The sequence below is a fragment of the Scyliorhinus torazame genome, chromosome 2 (assembly GCF_047496885.1).
Source record: "Scyliorhinus torazame isolate Kashiwa2021f chromosome 2, sScyTor2.1, whole genome shotgun sequence".
Taxonomy (NCBI): domain Eukaryota; kingdom Metazoa; phylum Chordata; class Chondrichthyes; order Carcharhiniformes; family Scyliorhinidae; genus Scyliorhinus; species Scyliorhinus torazame.
The window spans coordinates 117,807,167-117,824,695 of NC_092708.1; the positions used below are offsets into that span (position 1 = coordinate 117,807,167).

The window sequence follows — 17,529 nt, forward strand, 5'->3', positions numbered from 1 at the left end:
AGCACGGCTGACGCAGGTCCGCGCATGTGCATGGGTTGCCGTCTCCTCACCTGCCCCCACGTAACATGGCAGAGACCTACAAGGGCCCGGTGTGGAGGAACATAACCCCCCACCCGGAATTAGCCCGCCCGCCGATTGGTAGCCCCCCGATCGCGGGACTGGCCACCGTGGGGCCCCCCCCTGAGTCGGATAGCTCCTCCCCCCCACCAAGATAGCCCCCGCAGCCAGAACACCGAGGTCTCCCTGGGTAGGACCACACACAAACGGTGGGGGGGGGGGGGGGGGGGGGGGGGGCTATGTTGCTCCGCACCGGGCCCTTGTAGGGCTCTGCCATGTTGCCCGGGGTCGGCGTGGAGAAGGCAACCACGCGCATGCGCGGACCGTGTAGGGCCGGCTTTCGGTGCCGGAGCAGCACACAGCACTCCGGCGCCGTTCTAGCCCCCGAGGAAGAGGATTATTGGTCCTGGAGGCCCGTTGACGCCGGCATCACTCGCGCCGGTTTTGACGCCGGCGTCAACACTTGGCTGCGATATTGGTGAATCCTGGCCAAGCTTATATGAGGGGGCACTCTGCAGCCACTTCTCCATATGGATATTAGGTAAAAACAAATGATTTATTTCTACCTGAAACAGTAATTCATTTATCTTGTTCTAAAACGTGCTTTTAGATATCATGCCTTTAGATATCACCGCCGGCCAATGGCAGCCTACCTCTGCTACCGCAAAACATCCCGCGGAGGTGGCGGAAATATCGTTCTAGGTAACTGTCCCCCTCCTGTTGCCCTTAAATGTCTGCACTTTGGACTCCAGCTTGAAAACTCTCGCAGAGTGCTTATTATTACTGTGTTGGGAAGGCATTAACGTTTCAAAATTTGCATTTCTCAGAAATTAACTGAAATACACATTATTTTTAAACATTTGAGAACATTCTATATATCTGCAGAGTTCCAGACGATCAATGGAAACAATATGGATCCTACAGGATGACTTAGAGTTCCAAGAGATCTATGGAAATAACACGGAAAATGTTGGGAATGTCAAGTCAAAGTGACACGAGGAACCCCAGAAAACGTTCATAAAATGAAAAATAAATGTCAGAGACCCAATTGTGAATTAAGTGTGTGAACACGAGTAAATATCGGTCTGAAAAGAGAACCACAATTTTAACATTTGTTCAGCACAAAAGGGTAAATTCTGATTGAGTGTCAGATTTATGTCTTGCCGGATTGTTTGAACATTACTGTGAGGACATGGATATCTGAATCTTCTGACATGATTACAGATCTTTCTGTGTATCAGTGCAATGGCATAGTTTTAAATAACACATCAGACAGAAAATTAATAGGATCAGGTAAATGTTAGTTTCCCAGCCAACCTTATTTTACTTTCTTTTGAAGTAAGTGGAGAGTAAAATCAGAGGAAGTTAAAACTGACAATCAACTCAACGCTCAAACCTTTAGTGCAAGTCCGCATGTAATGTGTACTGGTGAGTGAGACTGTGTTGGTGGGAAGGCGTGGGTCAATGTTCCAGGGTCTGTGTTCCAGTGAGTATAACTATCGGTGCAGGGGCTTGTGTCTGTGTTCCAGTGTCTGTGTTCCAGTGACTGTAACTATGTTAGTGCAGAGACATGTGTCTGTGTTCTAGTGAGTGTAACTGTGTAGATGTAGAGTAATGTGTCTGTGTTCCAGTGAGTGAAACTGTGTCAGTGCGGAGGAATGAGTCTGTATTCCAGTATCTGTGTACCAGTGAGTGAGACTGTGTCGGTGCTGAGGCATGTGTCTGTGTTCAAGTGAGTCAGACTGTGTTGGTGCGGAGGCATGTGTCGGTGTTCCAGTGAGTGTAATTGTTGGTGCAGAGACATGTGTCTTTGTTCCAGTAAGTGTGTCTGTGTCAGTGCGAGGCATGAGTATGCGTTCCAGTGAGTGTAACTATGTCGGTGGGAGGCTTGTTTTGTGTCGGTGTTGAAATATTTACCTGTGTTCCTGTGAGTATTACTGTGTCGGTGTGGGTCTGTGTTCCAGTTGTAACTATGTCAGTGTGGAGGCATGTGCCTGTGTTCCTGTGAGTGCAACTGTGTAGGGACGGAGGCATGTGTCTGTGTTCCAGTGCTTGTGACTGTGCAGATGCATGTATCCGTGTTTCAGTGAGTGAGACTGTGTCCATGTTGAGGAATGTGTGTGTTCCAGTGAGATTGTCTGTGTTGGTGCGGAGGCATATGTCTGTTTTCCAGTGAGTGACAGTGTCAGTTCAGAGACATGTGTCTGTGCTCCAGTGAGTGTGACTCTGTCGGTGCAGAAGCATATGTCTGTGTCAGTGTTGAGGTTTCTGTCGTGCTCCAGTGAATGTGAAAGTGTACATGCGAGGGTCTGTGCTAATGTAGAGATGAGAGCATATGATCATGCTGATGTTGACGGGGGGGTTACAACATGCTAGTGTGTGCTATACTACTTACCACTTCTAGGAAGAGCTTTCCCAGGGCGGTGTTGTCTTGCAGGTTGTGGACGAAGCGGGAAGCAGGTGGACTGGCTAAAAGGCGCAGTTTGGCTGCATTGGGTGGCTCGGTGGCCACGGGTGACATGCCCACCGTGAAGAATTTGATGCCTTGGTTCTTGGCCTCAGCCGTAGCCGCATAGATGTCCGGGTTCCTCGGGTGGTCCACGCCATCAGTCATGAGCACGGCCAACCGGACGCTGCCCGGGGCTGCCTCATTCAGGTAGAGCTGGGTCAAGTTGGTGATGGCATATGTAGTGTAGGTGCCATGTCCAATGTAGCCAATGGGGGCGACATGGGCCCTGAAAGCGGCTGGGCCGCTCCAGTCGCGGAACGTCTGCTCAATGAGCACCGTGCTGCTGTACTGGAGCAGCGCCACTCTGGGCACCAGCCTGCGGCCACTTGATACCCGCAACTGCTGCAGACGGTCGACGAAGTCCAGAACAAAGCTCTTCTCCCGGTTATGGTTGAAGTCCTTAGCACTTTCCGAACTGTCCAACAGGAATGCAATCTCCAAACTGCAATCCTCCTCTAAAAAATGAGAACAAAAGATGGATTGATTTTTGGCATCGTTAACCTATTTTATGACCTGAGGATTTGCAGTACTGGAATGAAGGAAAACAAAAATAACCCAATTTGTCAATAATTTCACTTGGCATTTCCCCCACAGAAAGACCAGCAGTTTGTCAGCACAATGTTTATACGATTAAATAGGTTCATTCATTTTTAAATCGTTTTGATAATGGGCTCTTCTAGTCTATGCTTTATACCAGCTGTGTTGTACAATACGCCTTCACTTTAAGTCGCCCGATTTAATGTTGTTTATTCTAGAGCCTTTTTGTTGATTTGCGCCAATCCCACAACCCAGCCGATGCTGGGGTGACTGCTGCTGTCACCAGAGGCCAAGGCTGCAGGGGGAGCGAGGCCCAAGATCCGGGACCAGGATCGGGAAGCTGCTGACCACCGATCTGGTGATGAACTGGGAGGAACCTGTGACGATTTTGGGGTAGGGCAGGGTGTGTGGGAGAGAGTGAGGCCTCCGATTCGTTCCATGGTCACACCCCACCAGCTCCATCCATTTCCCCCCACCTTCTTTCACAGCCTTGCACCCCCAACTCCATCCACAGCACCTTTCGCCATAGCTCCACCTGCGCCTCCTCCCCGCCCCCAACCGGCTTTGTCTATCCCTCCATAGAGAGGGAGGTAAAAGAGGAGGGGGAGTGGCATTGCTAATTAGGGAGTGCATCACAGCTGCAGAAAAGTAGGTAGTCGAGGAGGGCTTGTCTACTGAGTCAGCATGGGTGGAAGTCAGAAACAAGAAAGGAGCAGTCACTTTATTGAGAGTTTTCTATAGACCCCCCCAATAGCAGCAGAGAGATGGAGGAATAGATTGGGCGGCAGATCTTGGAAAGGTGCAGAAGTAACAGAGTTGTTGTCGTGGGTGACTTCAACCTCCCTAATATTGACTGAAACCTACTGAGTGCAAATGGTTTGGATGGAGCAGATTTTGTCAGGTGCGTCCAGGAAGGAATCCTGACTCAATATGTAGATAAGCCAACTAGGGGGAAGACCATATTGGATTTGGTGCTTGGCAATGAACCAGGCCAGGTGTCAGATGTCTCGGTGGGAGAGCATTTCGGTGACAGTGACCACAACTCCTTGACCTTTACCATAGTCATGGAGAGGGATAGGAACAGACAGTGTGGGAAGGTATTTAATTGGGGGAGGGGGAAATTATGCTGCTATTAGACAGGAGCTGAGGAGCATAAATTGGGAACAGCTGTCTCAGGGAAATACACAACAGTAATGTGGGGGTTGTTTAAGGAGCACTTGCTGCGAGTGCTGGATAGTTTTGTCCCACTGAGACAAGGAAGGAATGTTAAGGTGAAGGAGCCTTGGATGACAGGAGAAGTGGAGCTTCTAGTCACGAGGAAGAAGGAAGCTTACACAAGGTTGAGGAAGCAAGGATCTGGCACAGCTCTAGAGGGTTACAAGGTTGCCAGGAAGGAACTCAAAAATGGACTTAGGAGAGCTAGAAGGGAGCACGGAAAAGCTCTGGTGGAAAGGATTAGGGAAAACACCAAGGCGTTCTACACTTATGTGAGAAATAAGAGGATGATCAGAGTGGGAGTAGGGCCGATCAGGGATTGTGGAGGGAACTTGTACCTAGAGTCTGAGGAGGCAGGGGAGGCCCTAAATGAATATTTTGCTTCAGCATTCACTAGAGGGACCTTGTTGCTCCTGAGAACAGCGTGAACCAGGTTAATAGACTCAAACAGGTTGATATTAAGAAGAAGGATGTGCTGGAAATTTTGAAAAGTATCAGGATAGATAAGTCCCCTGGGCCAGACAGGATATACCCAATGTTACTACGGGAAGCGAGGGAGGAGATTGCTGCGCCTTTGGCGATGATCTTTGCTTCCTCACTCTCCATTGGAGTAGTACCGGATGACTGGAGAGAGGCAAATGTGTTCCCCTGTTCAAGAAAGGGAATACGGAAATCCCTGGGAATTACAGACTAGTCAGTCTTACATCTGTGGTGAGCAAAATACTGGAAAGGATTCTGAGAGATATATTTAGATAAACATAGTTTGATTAAAGATAGTCAGCATGGCTTTGTGAGGGGCAGGTCATGCCTCACAAGCCTCATTGAATTATTTGAGGATGTTGTGATGAGACACATTGATGAAGGTCGGGCAGTGGATGTGGTATATATGGATTTCAATAATGCATTTGATAAGGTTCCCCACGGTAGACTCATTCAGAAAGTCAAGGGGCATGGGATGCAGGGAAATTTGGCTGTCTGGATACAGAATTGGCTGGCCAAAGTGGATGGAAAATATTCCGCCTGGAGGTCGGTGACCAGTGGTGTCCTGCAGGGATCTGTTCTGGGACCTCTGCTCTTTGTGGTTTTTATAAATGACTTGGATGAGGAAGTGGAAGGGTGGGTTAGTAAGTTTTCCAATGACACGAAGGTTAGAGGAGTTGTAGATAGTGTCGAGGGCTGTTGCAGGTTACAACAGGACATTGAGAGGATGCAGAGCTGAGCTGAGACGTGGCAGGTGGAATGCAACCTAGATAAATGTGAAGTGATTCATTTTGGAAGGTCGAATTTGAATGCTGAATACAGGGTTAAAGGCAGGATTCTTGGAAGTGTGGAGGAACAGAGGGATCTTGGGGTCCATGTACATAGATCCCTCAAAGTTGCCACCCAGGTTGATAGGGTTGTTAAGAAGGCGTATGGTGTGTTCGCTTTCATTAACAGGGGGATTGAGTTTAAGAGCCGCGAGGTTTCGCTGCAGCTTTATAAAACCCTGGTCAGACCACACTTGGAATATTGTGTCCAGTTCTGGTCGCCTCATTATAGGAAGGATGGGGATGCTTTGGAGAGGGTACCGAGGAGATTTACCAGGATGCTGCCTGGGCTGGAGGGCATGTCTTATGAAGAAAGGTTGAGGGAGCTAGGGCTTTTCTCACTGGAGCGAAGAAGGAAGAGAGGTGACATGATAGAGGTGTACAAGGTGATGAGAGGCATGGATAGAGTGGATAGCCAGAGACTTTTCCGCTGGGCGGAGATGGCTGTCACGAGGGGACAGAATTTTAAGGTGATTGGAGGAAGATATAGGGGAGATGTTAGGGGTAGGTTCTTTACAGAGTGTAATGGGTGCGTGGAATGCACTGCCAGCAGAGCTGGTGGAGTCAGATTCATTAGGGACATTTAAGCGACTCTTAGACAGGCGCATGGACAGCAGTAAATTGAAGGAATGTCGGTTAGGTTGATCTTAGATTAGGATAAACGGTCAGCACAACATTGTGAGCTGAAGGGCCTGTACTGTGCTGTATTGTTCTATGTTCTATCCCACTCCACCCCCCACCCCCTCCCCTTGGCTTCCGCTCGATTCAATACCCCCCATTTGCCCGAACAGGGCCTCGGCCCCTGCAGACTGTCGGGAAGGGATCCAGGTGTCAAAGGGGGGGAGATAGAGTTGGAAAGGAGAGGCAGGGTGAGACACAGAAGCTGTGCTACTCAGGGCTTGTTTTGAGTGATTCGGTGTTATCTAATTTGAATTTCTGTGGTATTTCTGTTATATTCAGTGATTTATTTTACAAGCTATTTCAGCTGAGAATGCATGGTGTTATATATGTACGATACATTTCAAGTACATTATGCGGCCTGAACCGTCACGGAGTAGCTGGCAGAGTTGGATTGCCACTCCACTCCATTGCTACTTTCATACCTTTGAACTTTTCCGATCGTTTCTCAACTGACCGGTCGGCAGTACAGTGTAGTCCTGAGGCCTTCTGTAGAATTGGACACATGGAGGCTCGGGCACCTTTTTTTACAGTACTGCCAGCTGGCAGGGGGACAGTTCCATTGAATCCCTACAGTGCAGAAGGTGGCTATTCAGCCCATCGAGTCTGCACTGACCCTCTGAATGAGCACTATCTAGGTCTACTCCACCGCGCTATCCCCATAACCCTGCTGATTGATCAAGGCCAATCCATCTAACATGCGCTTCTTTGGTCTGTGGGAGGAAATTCACACACAGACATGGGGAGAATGTGTAAACACCACATGGACAGTCATTTTAGGCCGGAATCGAACCCAGGTTCATGGCGCTGTGTGGCAGCAGTGCTAACCATGTGCCACCTTGCAAGGGTGGGGGGGGGAGAGAGAGGCAAGAGGAGTCCTGGAAGGCAGTGGATAGAGCAGCACGGTAGCACAGTGGTTAGCACTATTGCTTAACAGCACCAGGGTCCCGGGTTTAATTCCTGGCTTGGGTCACTGTCTGTGCGGAGTCTGCATGTTCTCCCCGTGTCTGCGCGGGTTTCCTCCAGGTGCTCCGGTTTCCTCCCACAAGTCCCGAAAGATGTGCTGTTAGGTGAATTGGACATTCTGAATTATCCCTCTATATACCCAAACAGGCAACCGAGATGAGGGGATTTTGCCAGAAAATTCATTGCAGTATTAATGTAAGCCTACTGGTGACAATAGTAACGATTATTATTATGTGGGTCTGTATAATAGTTATCTAGAACAGGAATTGTCATCTCGGGGGCGCGACCCATGGGTGGGTTGCGGGCAGGTGTCGGGAGAGTCGCGGAGCCGTCCGTTGCGGCGCTCCCGATAGCGCAAATCTTCGCGCAACAGCCGGCTGTTAATAACGCCGGCTGCAAGCGACCTTCAAAATGGCCACGAACATGTAAAATAAATGCGCCCGCACTGCGCATGCGTGCCAGATCATCGGGTATGCATGCGCAGTGCAGCTGCTTTTTAAAAAAATATAAACGCTCACAGCTTTTTGTTTGACAAGTTCAGGGGGTTTTATTAATTTATTTTATTTTTAAAATTTATTTTATTTATTTTGTTACAAGTTGGGGGGGGGGGGGGTTTATTTGATAAAACTTTACAGGAAAAAATGCAGAACTTTAGACAGATAAAGACTCCATACTTTCTGACACCGGAAGGCTTCACCTTCATCCAACAGGTTCCATTGGAGGAGCGTGTACGAGGGCCAAAGGAACCCAAAACCATTTCCTCCTGTCAGCAGCAAACAAGGTAAGAGAAAATGGTGGGTCGCGCAGGTCAGCCGGCATAGGCCGGCCGGCGTGGGTTGCCAAGGTCGGCCAGTTGGTAAAAATAGGTCCCCGGAAAAAAAGTTTGAAAAACACTTATCTAGAAGCTGGAAGTGATTTTAATTCTCATATTACTGTAGGCAGTCGGAGCTATCAGAAGTTCGCACGGGCAATAGAATTTACCCTACACTCAGTACACATGAGTGAGGAGTTCCGAATGTGGAGAAATGGGCAAATGCGAGAAAGTGTCAAAGAAACACCAAAGTGAAATTTTGATAGACCTTGTTCATTTTCTCCTGGTGCATTGGATGAGAGGTACTTAATTCTTTGCCTTCGGACCAAATGTCCGTCCCCGCGTTCTTCATAGTCCTGCGATAAAACGTGCTGATATCCCGCCCACACCAGGAGGCAGGAGAGCTGACAGAACGCTTTCATTCTCCCTGAAACAATAATAAATCTGCATTCATAAATGTCTTTACACAACGTACCCACATTTTGATATATGAAATGATGCAGTTATAATTGCAAACTCCGTTTGCCACATTCAATGAAGCATACTCTGACGGAGGAGAAATAGATTTACCTGGGGTGCGGAATTGTTTAAAGTTAACTTTAGGAACCGCGCAGAGGAAAAGTGCACAACCGAAATGTCGCAGATTGCAATGAATTTGAAAAGAAAATGTTGGAATTACTGTAAATGATAAGACATTGCAGCGTGACTTTCTACCTGAGGGTGTTGTCCACTTTTCGCGCCTTTTCCCTGGACTGGAAAGCAAAGCAAACCAAGTATTTTGCAGGTTATCACTGCTCGAGGGTCCGGCTGGTTGTCAGTTCATTTCTTTGGAGCAATCTGTCTCTTCGCCTGCTTTATAAGTGAAGGCGGGACAGCCCGAAGAAGGGACTGACATGCTGAAGACCATTGGCTGCAATCTGAAGCTGCAATTTAATTTTAAAAGAAATGCGAGGAATACAGGTGTTGTAGAACCGAGAATTGTTCACTTCATTAAAAAAAAGGCACCCGGCCGTGAATCCTGCTCAATCCAACGTATGGTTCCAATTATATCAAAAAATTTAAGAGTGAGGTTAGAATGTGAGATAACCAGCATTGTAATATTGAGACTCAATGGGCGGGATTCTTCACTCCCACGCCGAAGTGGCCGCGCCGTCGTGAACGCCGTCGAGGTTCACGACAGCACAGAACGGCCCCGGTCCCGACCGATTCAGGCCCTGGCAATGGGCCAGTATCGGGGCCGCATCATCTACCCGCGCCAGGCCTTGTCGCCCGCGTAAAAGCGGCGCTGCATAGATGACGCAGCTGGCGCCGCATAACGGACGTCATGCGCGGGTTGGCCGGCACCAACCTGCGCATGCGTGGATGCCGTCCTGTCCAAATCCACCCCACAAGAAGATGGACGGATCTTGCGGGGCCGCGGAAGGAAGGAGATCCTCCTTCAGAGAGGACGGCCTGACGATCGGTGGGCACCGATCGCGGGCCACCCCACATTCCAGGTGAAGCCTGGTGCAGGATCCCCCCTCGCCCTCCCACTGGCCGCCCCCCAGCGTTCACGCACCGCCCACGACTGTAGTGACCAGGTGTGGACGGCGCTGGGGGGAACCGGCCGTTTTGGCCTGGCCGCTCGGCCCATCCGGGCCTCAGAATAGTGGGGGTGCCGGAGAATCGCCATTTTGGGTATCTCCGGCGATTCTCCGGCCTGCGGCCCGCGAAACTCGACCGGGCCGTTCCCGCCGCTTGGGAGAATCGCGGGAGGGCGTCGGACCGGCGTCCCCGGAAATTTCGGCGGCCCAGGCGATTCTCCCAACCAGCGTGGGAGTGGAGAATCGCGCCCAGTAGCTCCAGTTTATAGCTCAAAACTATTCCATTGGCTGTAAAGCGCTGAGAGAACTGAGGTCATGAACTAGACTATAAAGTCCTTTCAACATAGGAGTAATGCTGGACACTAAGAGAGTGCGTGACAATCTAAAATAACTTAAATTTCCATTCATAATAAATCGTCATAGTATTTAATTACTCTTTAAATGATACAGGGTGTCTGGCCAGTCTTCTAGAAATGCATTATGTTTGTTCAAGTGAAAATGTGCTCATGAGGCGGAAAGCCAGGAAACAAAGCAGAGAATCACAGAATAGTTACAACACAGACGGCCATTCTGTCCTATCATGTCTGTTCTGGCTCTCTGCAATGCAACTCACCTGTTACTACTGCCTTGCTGTTCTGTGTAGCCCTGCATTTTTTTCTCTTCAAATAATTATCCCATTCCCCTTTGCAGGCTGCGTTTTGGGGGAGGCAGTGGTATTGTCACTGGACTAATAATCCAGAGACACGGGTAATGTTCTGGGGACCAGGGTTCAGATCCCACCAGGGCAGATGGTGAAATTTGAATTCAATAAAACTCTGGAATTAAAAGTCTAATCTCATTATCGATTGTCATAAAAACCCATCTAGTCCACTAATATTTTTTAGGGAAGGAAATCTGTCATCCTTACCTGGTCTAGCCTACATGTGACTCCAGGCCCACAGCAATGTGATTGACTCTTAAATGCCCTCAGGGATGGGCATTAAATGCTGACTGAGCCAGCGACGCCAACGTCCCATGGACAAATTTTTAAAAATTGAATCTGCCTTCGCCACACTGTCAGCGGGCGCATTCCAGATCCTAACCATTTATTGTACCAAAATGTTTTTCATGGCAACATTACTTTCTTTGCCAATCAACTTAAACATGTGTCCTCTGTTTCTCATTCTTTCTGCCAACAGGAACATTTTCTACCTATCTACTGTGTTCGGACCCCTCATGATTTTCAAAACCTCAATCAAATCTCCTCTAATCTTCTCTTCTCCAAGGAAATCAGCCCTGGCTTTTCCAATCTACCCACGGAACAGAAGTTCTTCATCCTTGGAACCTTCTTGTGAATTTTTTCTGCCCCCTCTCCAGTGCCTTCACATTCTTCCTAACGTCTTGTCCCCGTTGAGGTGGAACCATTGTTTGATACAGGTTTTTGTACTTGCTTTTGTACTCTATACCCCTATTTATAAAGCCCATTTTGCTTTATTACTTGCTTTCTCAACCTGACATGCCACCTTCAATGATTTGTGCTCATATTACTTCAGGTCCCTCTGGCTCTGCACCCACTTTAGAATTGCATATTTATTTTATATTGCCTCTTTTTGTTCATCTTACTAAAATGAATCACTGCACACTTCTCTGCATTAAGGTTTGTCAGCCAGATGTCCACCTATTCCACTAGCCTGTTTATGTCCTCTTGAAGTTTATCATTATCCTCCTCACAGTTCACTGTAATTCCATGTTTTGTGTCATCTGTGAAATTTCTAATTGTTCCTTGTACACTCAAGTCTAGGTCAATCATTTTCAAACCCAGGGTCTCGACCTGCGATTAGGTTGCGGGTGGGTCACAGAAGGTTGTGGGCCATGAGTCTCAGCATTCCCGATCACAGGTTCATGCGTTGCGGCGTTCTCGATTATGCAATGTAGTGCCCAATGGCATGACCGGCATTTAAAAATGCCGGCCTTGACCCGCTTTCAGAATGCCGGCCGTTCTGCGCATGTGTGCCCCCTCAGCAGTGCGCAGGCCCAGAGCCCAGCAAGGAAGAACGCCTCCTCCTGACATCAGCGTGCTGACCCAGGACCAGATGATTTTTTTAATTTGCTGTAGTCTTCCTGCCTGGAGCAGTGGCAGAGAGCAGGTCACATAAGCTGACGTCACGTTTTCTGGGTGCAAGAGAGATTCCTCCATTGGAAACACCCCCCGCCCCCGGGCATGTACCTGACCGGAACACATGTGAAGTTGTACGGGATAGCATCGGGCGTGCCACCCAATGTGACTGCACACACGTGCAATATTGAATCCGGCAGGAATGTGTGTGAGTCGGAGTTGGGCCCACTGACAATTAAAGGGCTAATTAAGACCAACAAAAAGCCTATTTCAGGTTTTAGGTTGTCCATGTGATTTTGCACCCAGCGTACAGTTGCTGCATGTTTATCATCCAGGGTATCGCACTGACCCAGCAGTAGATGTAGAATTTGACCAGATCCCAGCATAAAAGGATTCCCCTGCAAAAAGGAACAACCACACTTTGTTTGCAGCTCCCTCTCCTTCACTTCACCCCCCACCACCATGCCACTTCCCCTGCTCTGTCACCTCAGCCTGGCAGTCCAGAGCTGCTGCCACAGCACTAGATGCAGCAATGAAGGCATGTGCATCTACCACGTTGTAGCATTCTGCTCTCTGGAACTCAATAAATGATGGGTCCAAGTCCCACTCCAGAGAGTTGTACACATGGGCTCATAGTCCCGAGAGAGTGTTGCACTGTCTATGATGCCAGTGCTCAGATGAGCTGTTAATCTGAGACCATGTCTACCTTCTCAGATGGAAGTATAAGATCCAACATTGCTGTCTATGGGAGCTTGCTGTGCGCAAAGTGGAAAATGTTCCACATTATAGCAATGCCCACGTTTCAAAAAGTGGTGAGGCACGTTTGGACGTCCTGAAGTCATGAAAGGTGCTGGAGAAATGCTTATTCATTATTTTTTCTTTCTTTGCTAATGTAAGTAAATGAAGGGAACCCCTTCCCCAACTCTTCCCCTCGCCCCCCCCCCCGATACTGGGCAGGACCTGTAGGTTTTCATAGCATATTTCAAAGCTTCTGTCTACATTGAGTCAGGGAAAGTTTTAGTCAGGATCAATTCGTAGCTGAAAAGCCTTCATTTCCATGTTACAGGACCTATCTGCTTTCCACTGGCAATTTAATTGAAATTACTAAATCCTAGAGGATACCACTGGACGCAACTCCCGACTTATTCCTACCCCAGCTCGCGCACTCAGGCCAACCAGACAATGTGTTTCATGCTGAACAGGCATTGATTGGCCACCCAGTGTGAAATTATGTTAAGACCACAATCTCGCCCAGGAGCAGATTCTCCGTCCACCTTCAGGCCCACCAAGTTTGCACGCATGCCAAGCATGAAATTCAGGGCTATGTGTGAAATGCACATGTAGAGACAAACAGATGCTTGCCATAATAATGTGACCTCTTAGTCATATGACCTCTGATGCCATTCCTTTGTAAGTAAAGGATCAAGACAGAAGCCATTTTATCCACCACATGGGACAGCCAGAGATGGGTACTGCCACTGCCTGCTGGATAGGAACCATGAGGGAGCCTCCAGATTGAAGCATCTCAAGGTTCAAATTTTTCAAAGAAATTCTGGCCACAGCTGTAAGACCAACCCTTCAGCTGCATAACTGCAGTTGTGGCCCGCTGTTTAATGCTGTTTAATGTTGCTTTGGCGGGTTGTGAGTAAGTATAGGAGTTCTTGTGGACACCCTCCCCACTGGCCAGCCAACGTCAAGCTGCCCCCAGTACTAGTAAGCTACCTACAGACACCACGTCTGCACTGGGAAGATCCTAGCATGCTTCCAATTAGCCCACAAATTGGCAACTATTGATTCAAATTGCCTACCCATCACTGCTTCTACTGGCAATGACCTACCTCTGGAGAGATTACCTGGAGGTAGGAACTCAACAGACCAAAGGCACAATTCCCTCCCATTTCAAAGCTTCATGATACCAGGAAGATTCCGCCCAAAGTGAGAGAAAGAGAGATTAGATTGAGAAAAGGAAAAAATAAACAGAATTTTGAACAATTGTAAGATTAGTTTAATTAAAATGTTTAAATCCTTACATAAAATGCCTAAATCTCCTAATTTAATTCATAACCTACAGAAAAAAAATTACACACTTGTAATAGTTCACTTTTTGGGCCAGAGAGGTTCATTTGTGGTCATTAACAGTTATCATGAGTGATACTTACACTGTTAATTGCAAGGCATAACTTTCTGTGTTAAGATTAATGGGCAATTAATGTGAAATCATAGCAACTTTATGAAGCTCATGGGATCATTAAACCCAGTTGCTATTTTTGGGAAGCTAATAATGGAACTGTGCAAATTGGCCAGCAACTTGTGATTCACAATTGATGAGGTATTGCTTCCTCAGTACAGGTTGCTGGCAATAATAACGGTGAGCATTGTTCAAATGCCATTATTTTTCAGCAAACTGCTCATCAATATAGATTGCTACATAATTGGCGGTTTTGCAGAGCAATCAATATATGTTTAATTTAAAAGAAAAACTGAAAATATCAATCGCTTTTCAAGAAGATTCACGTTATTGATTGTCAATACAATGTATCCATTTCTTACAGCTGATTTTCTGTAATTGAGCCTTTTATGTAAAAGGTTTATGAAGGGCTTGGTGGTATGGTAGGTAGCATTCCTCGTCCAAATCCAATGGATGATTGGAAGTCTTGTCTGCTGTTGGAACAGAAAGGCTGTGTGGAATCAGTTAGACTGCTTTAATTCAGTTCGTTATGGGCTTGGAATTCCAACACAAAATGGCCAATAATTTACACAAAGGTTGCTGCTAAAGTCCCACAGACCACATCAAAGAAAATAGGAAAACATTAACTGGTTGTTCTTCTGAGAGTGAAGCTGACTGTAAGTGTACTAACCTAGAGTAATGTTGCTGACATTGAGTGTCTGGAAGGAGAGTGCTTAATTTCAGCTCCTAATATTCCTCAGGCTGATGAGCACCGTGATGGCATCTGTGAGATTGGCAATAGTAAAATTAATACGGCCTGGAGTATTTTAATTATTGTTAAATTATTGCTTTCAACTGCAGTCAATATTTATTTTGCACATATTCTTTATCTCTGAAGATCAAATGATTATAATGTGTAATTTCTCAGTGTAAATCTGTAGAAAATAAATTAGTGATTAATTTCCATGGATGCAGCAATAAAACTGCTGTTCAGTTTTTCAAACTTGTAAAGACAGGTCTAATTGGGGTTGTTATTTATTTAATAACTGGTTACCTGAAACCATTTGCTATGTGGAATTTAGAACGGCATTCTGTCTACTATTACAGGTTAGAATCTTGTTTAAAGTTAACATCTGCTAGGTCAGAGGTTAACCAGCATATAGGTTGTGGTTGTGTGTATGATATCATGCGTATTTGGTCAGAATATTACTGTCTGTCGAACAAAAGGTCCGGGTGTCACGATTACCTCAGACAGGTGTGTTCTGGACTGTAGAGTTTCATTACCTCCTGTAGGCTTGAAACAATCAGCATAACGAAGCTGTCAGATACGAATGATAAACTGGCAAGATATGACTAAAAATCAATATCCGCCTCTGGACCTACAATTCAAATTTTATAATCTCTGATATGCTCACATAGTCAAGATATATAGAATAATGACTATTTACTCGCAGTTATATGCTTCAAAATGTGACATATATCATGAGGGCGTATCATATTTCAGGAATATTGCAAAAAATATTTGTTTGGCTACAACTTTTAACTCCGTATTTATGTTTGTTATTTCACAGGATACATACACTTTTCATAGTACGCTAAAGGGGCTTTGTCGCCAAGTTAGAAGGGAAATGTTGGGCGGGATTCCAGCACGTGTTGCGCCCGGCATGGAACCAGCAGCGACGAGTGAATCCTGGGTGAGGCCCAAATTGGGCTTCGCGTTGGGCGCCGAGACAATCAGAAGTCACCTGACCCATGGCGCCCAGCGCGATCTGGATTACGCCCTCACTGAGTCTGATCCAGATAATGATATTTAAATGAGCCATTAGGTTAATTTAAATGTATCGACACCCGGGAGTCACCGGCCACACTGGCAAGACCGCAACTGGGCGCTGATTAGTACTGCTCGCCACAAGCGGAGACCAGTCGTGATGGCCAGTCGAGGGTCTCGGAGGCCATTGGAGCCCCTGGCTGGTCGGGGACAGGGCAGGGCAGTACCCTGGCACTCCCCCTGGCACCTGGACACACTGTCAGTGCCAGCCGGCCACCTTGGCAGTGCCATGAAACACTACCTGGATGCAAGGCTGTCAATGCCATGGTTCCCAAGGCCTGGGGGGGGGGGGGGCTGGAAAAAGCGGGGGCCCTCAGCGACCCCATAGCAGGGCGTCTTCACTTGCGGGGGGGGTAATGCCCATGTCTGTGGGGGTTGGCATTGACCATGGCGGGTGGGGGCCCCTCGAGCTCACATAGAGATCAAGGAACCCTTCCAAAATTACACCCCAATCACACCAGCGAGTTCAGCTCCCCACTCCTGAAAACATTTCTACGTGTGGACCGGAACGGGGAGAAACGCCCCAAGGCCCAAAAAATGACTACGTGTGGCTGAATCCAAATCTGGGTCTCACCCAAAAAGCTGGCAGGAAACATCCCACCAAACTTGCTCAAAAGGACACTTCATGCCAGTTATTCCTGCTTTAGTTTAGCATTCAACAAAATGATATTGCAATCTAATGCAATCTTGGATTGGCAAAAGTCATCTATAAATTCCACAGTTTCAGGGGCTCTTGACATAAAGGCAAGCAATATTCAACTGATGCAGCTTTAATTTATTTTATAGATCTTGAAAAGTTGCGAAATAAAAATTCACCTAGACCAACTATTGAAGAGTGCTGGGTGTGAAGGAGCATCTTATATTAAACACTGACTGGTTGTTCCAAGGATCCAGAAACTGATCAATATCTGGCGTACACGAAGCTGGTCCACTCCTCAAACTCCAATAAGCAATGGATTAATGTGTGATACAAAAGTTGGCCATTCAAGGATGTAGACGAGTTTGGGACAATAGTTTTGAGAGAGATGATTGGAGTAAAGGACAGCAGAAGAAGTGATCACCAGAGCAACTCAGAATGTCCAAGGAGTAGTGGGATAAAGAAAGAGAAAAATGAGATTCACAGAGACAGAGGGAAAGAGTAACAGAAAGAGAGATGGGGACGAAGTAGGAAAGAGACAGGTAAAGGCCAAGAGACAGGAAGCAATAAACACAGAGATAAGGAGGGTAACGGTAATATATGTCTAATGATACCAATAAAAATCATGATTGAAGTTGGATTTAATAATTTTTCAGTAGAATTGATAAATTACATTAAGTGATATTGTCTGAATACAAATTGGAACCCTTGCCTTATATGTGTCATATCTGGAAAAGCCCCAAAAAGGACAAATTTACATGTTGATTTCCTAGGACATGCCTGCACCTGATCAGCCCTTCTAGAAACAGAGCCCATTTTTCAGTGCTTACATACCATAGCTTGGTGAACATAGAACATACAGTGCAGAAGGAGGCCATTCGGCCCATCGTGTCTGCACCGACGACTTAAGTCTATCCACCCGATGCCCGTGAAGTTGGGAGTTCCACTGTTATAGCAGAGCCCAGCCAAACCTTTTTAAATCAGACCAGTTCAGTGTCGTGTTTTATATGATTAAAACACTTCTTCTGGATGTTTTTCCCTTCCCATTATCTTGCCCCATTGATTATAACGTTTATGAAAGCTCCATCATTTTTGTCCCTTTTTTCAAACACTCGTTGCAGCAAACAAATGACAAGCAC

The 17,529-nt window shown here is 46.9% G+C and overlaps 1 protein-coding gene across 1 annotated transcript in view; it reads right to left on the reverse strand.

Moving 5' to 3' along the window:
• col28a2a (collagen, type XXVIII, alpha 2a) overlaps window positions 1–8,922 on the reverse strand; it is a 225,029-nt gene extending 216,107 nt beyond the window's left edge. Inside the window, exons 1-3 of the mRNA XM_072475914.1 lie at window positions 8,795–8,922; window positions 8,349–8,507; window positions 2,453–3,021 (exon numbers count right to left, since the gene is read on the reverse strand). Of these exons, the coding sequence (XP_072332015.1) occupies window positions 2,453–3,021; window positions 8,349–8,502 (723 nt within the window). The 5' untranslated portion in view covers window positions 8,503–8,507; window positions 8,795–8,922. The remainder of the gene's footprint in view (window positions 1–2,452; window positions 3,022–8,348; window positions 8,508–8,794) is intronic.
• Window positions 8,923–17,529: the final 8,607 nt, after the last annotated feature.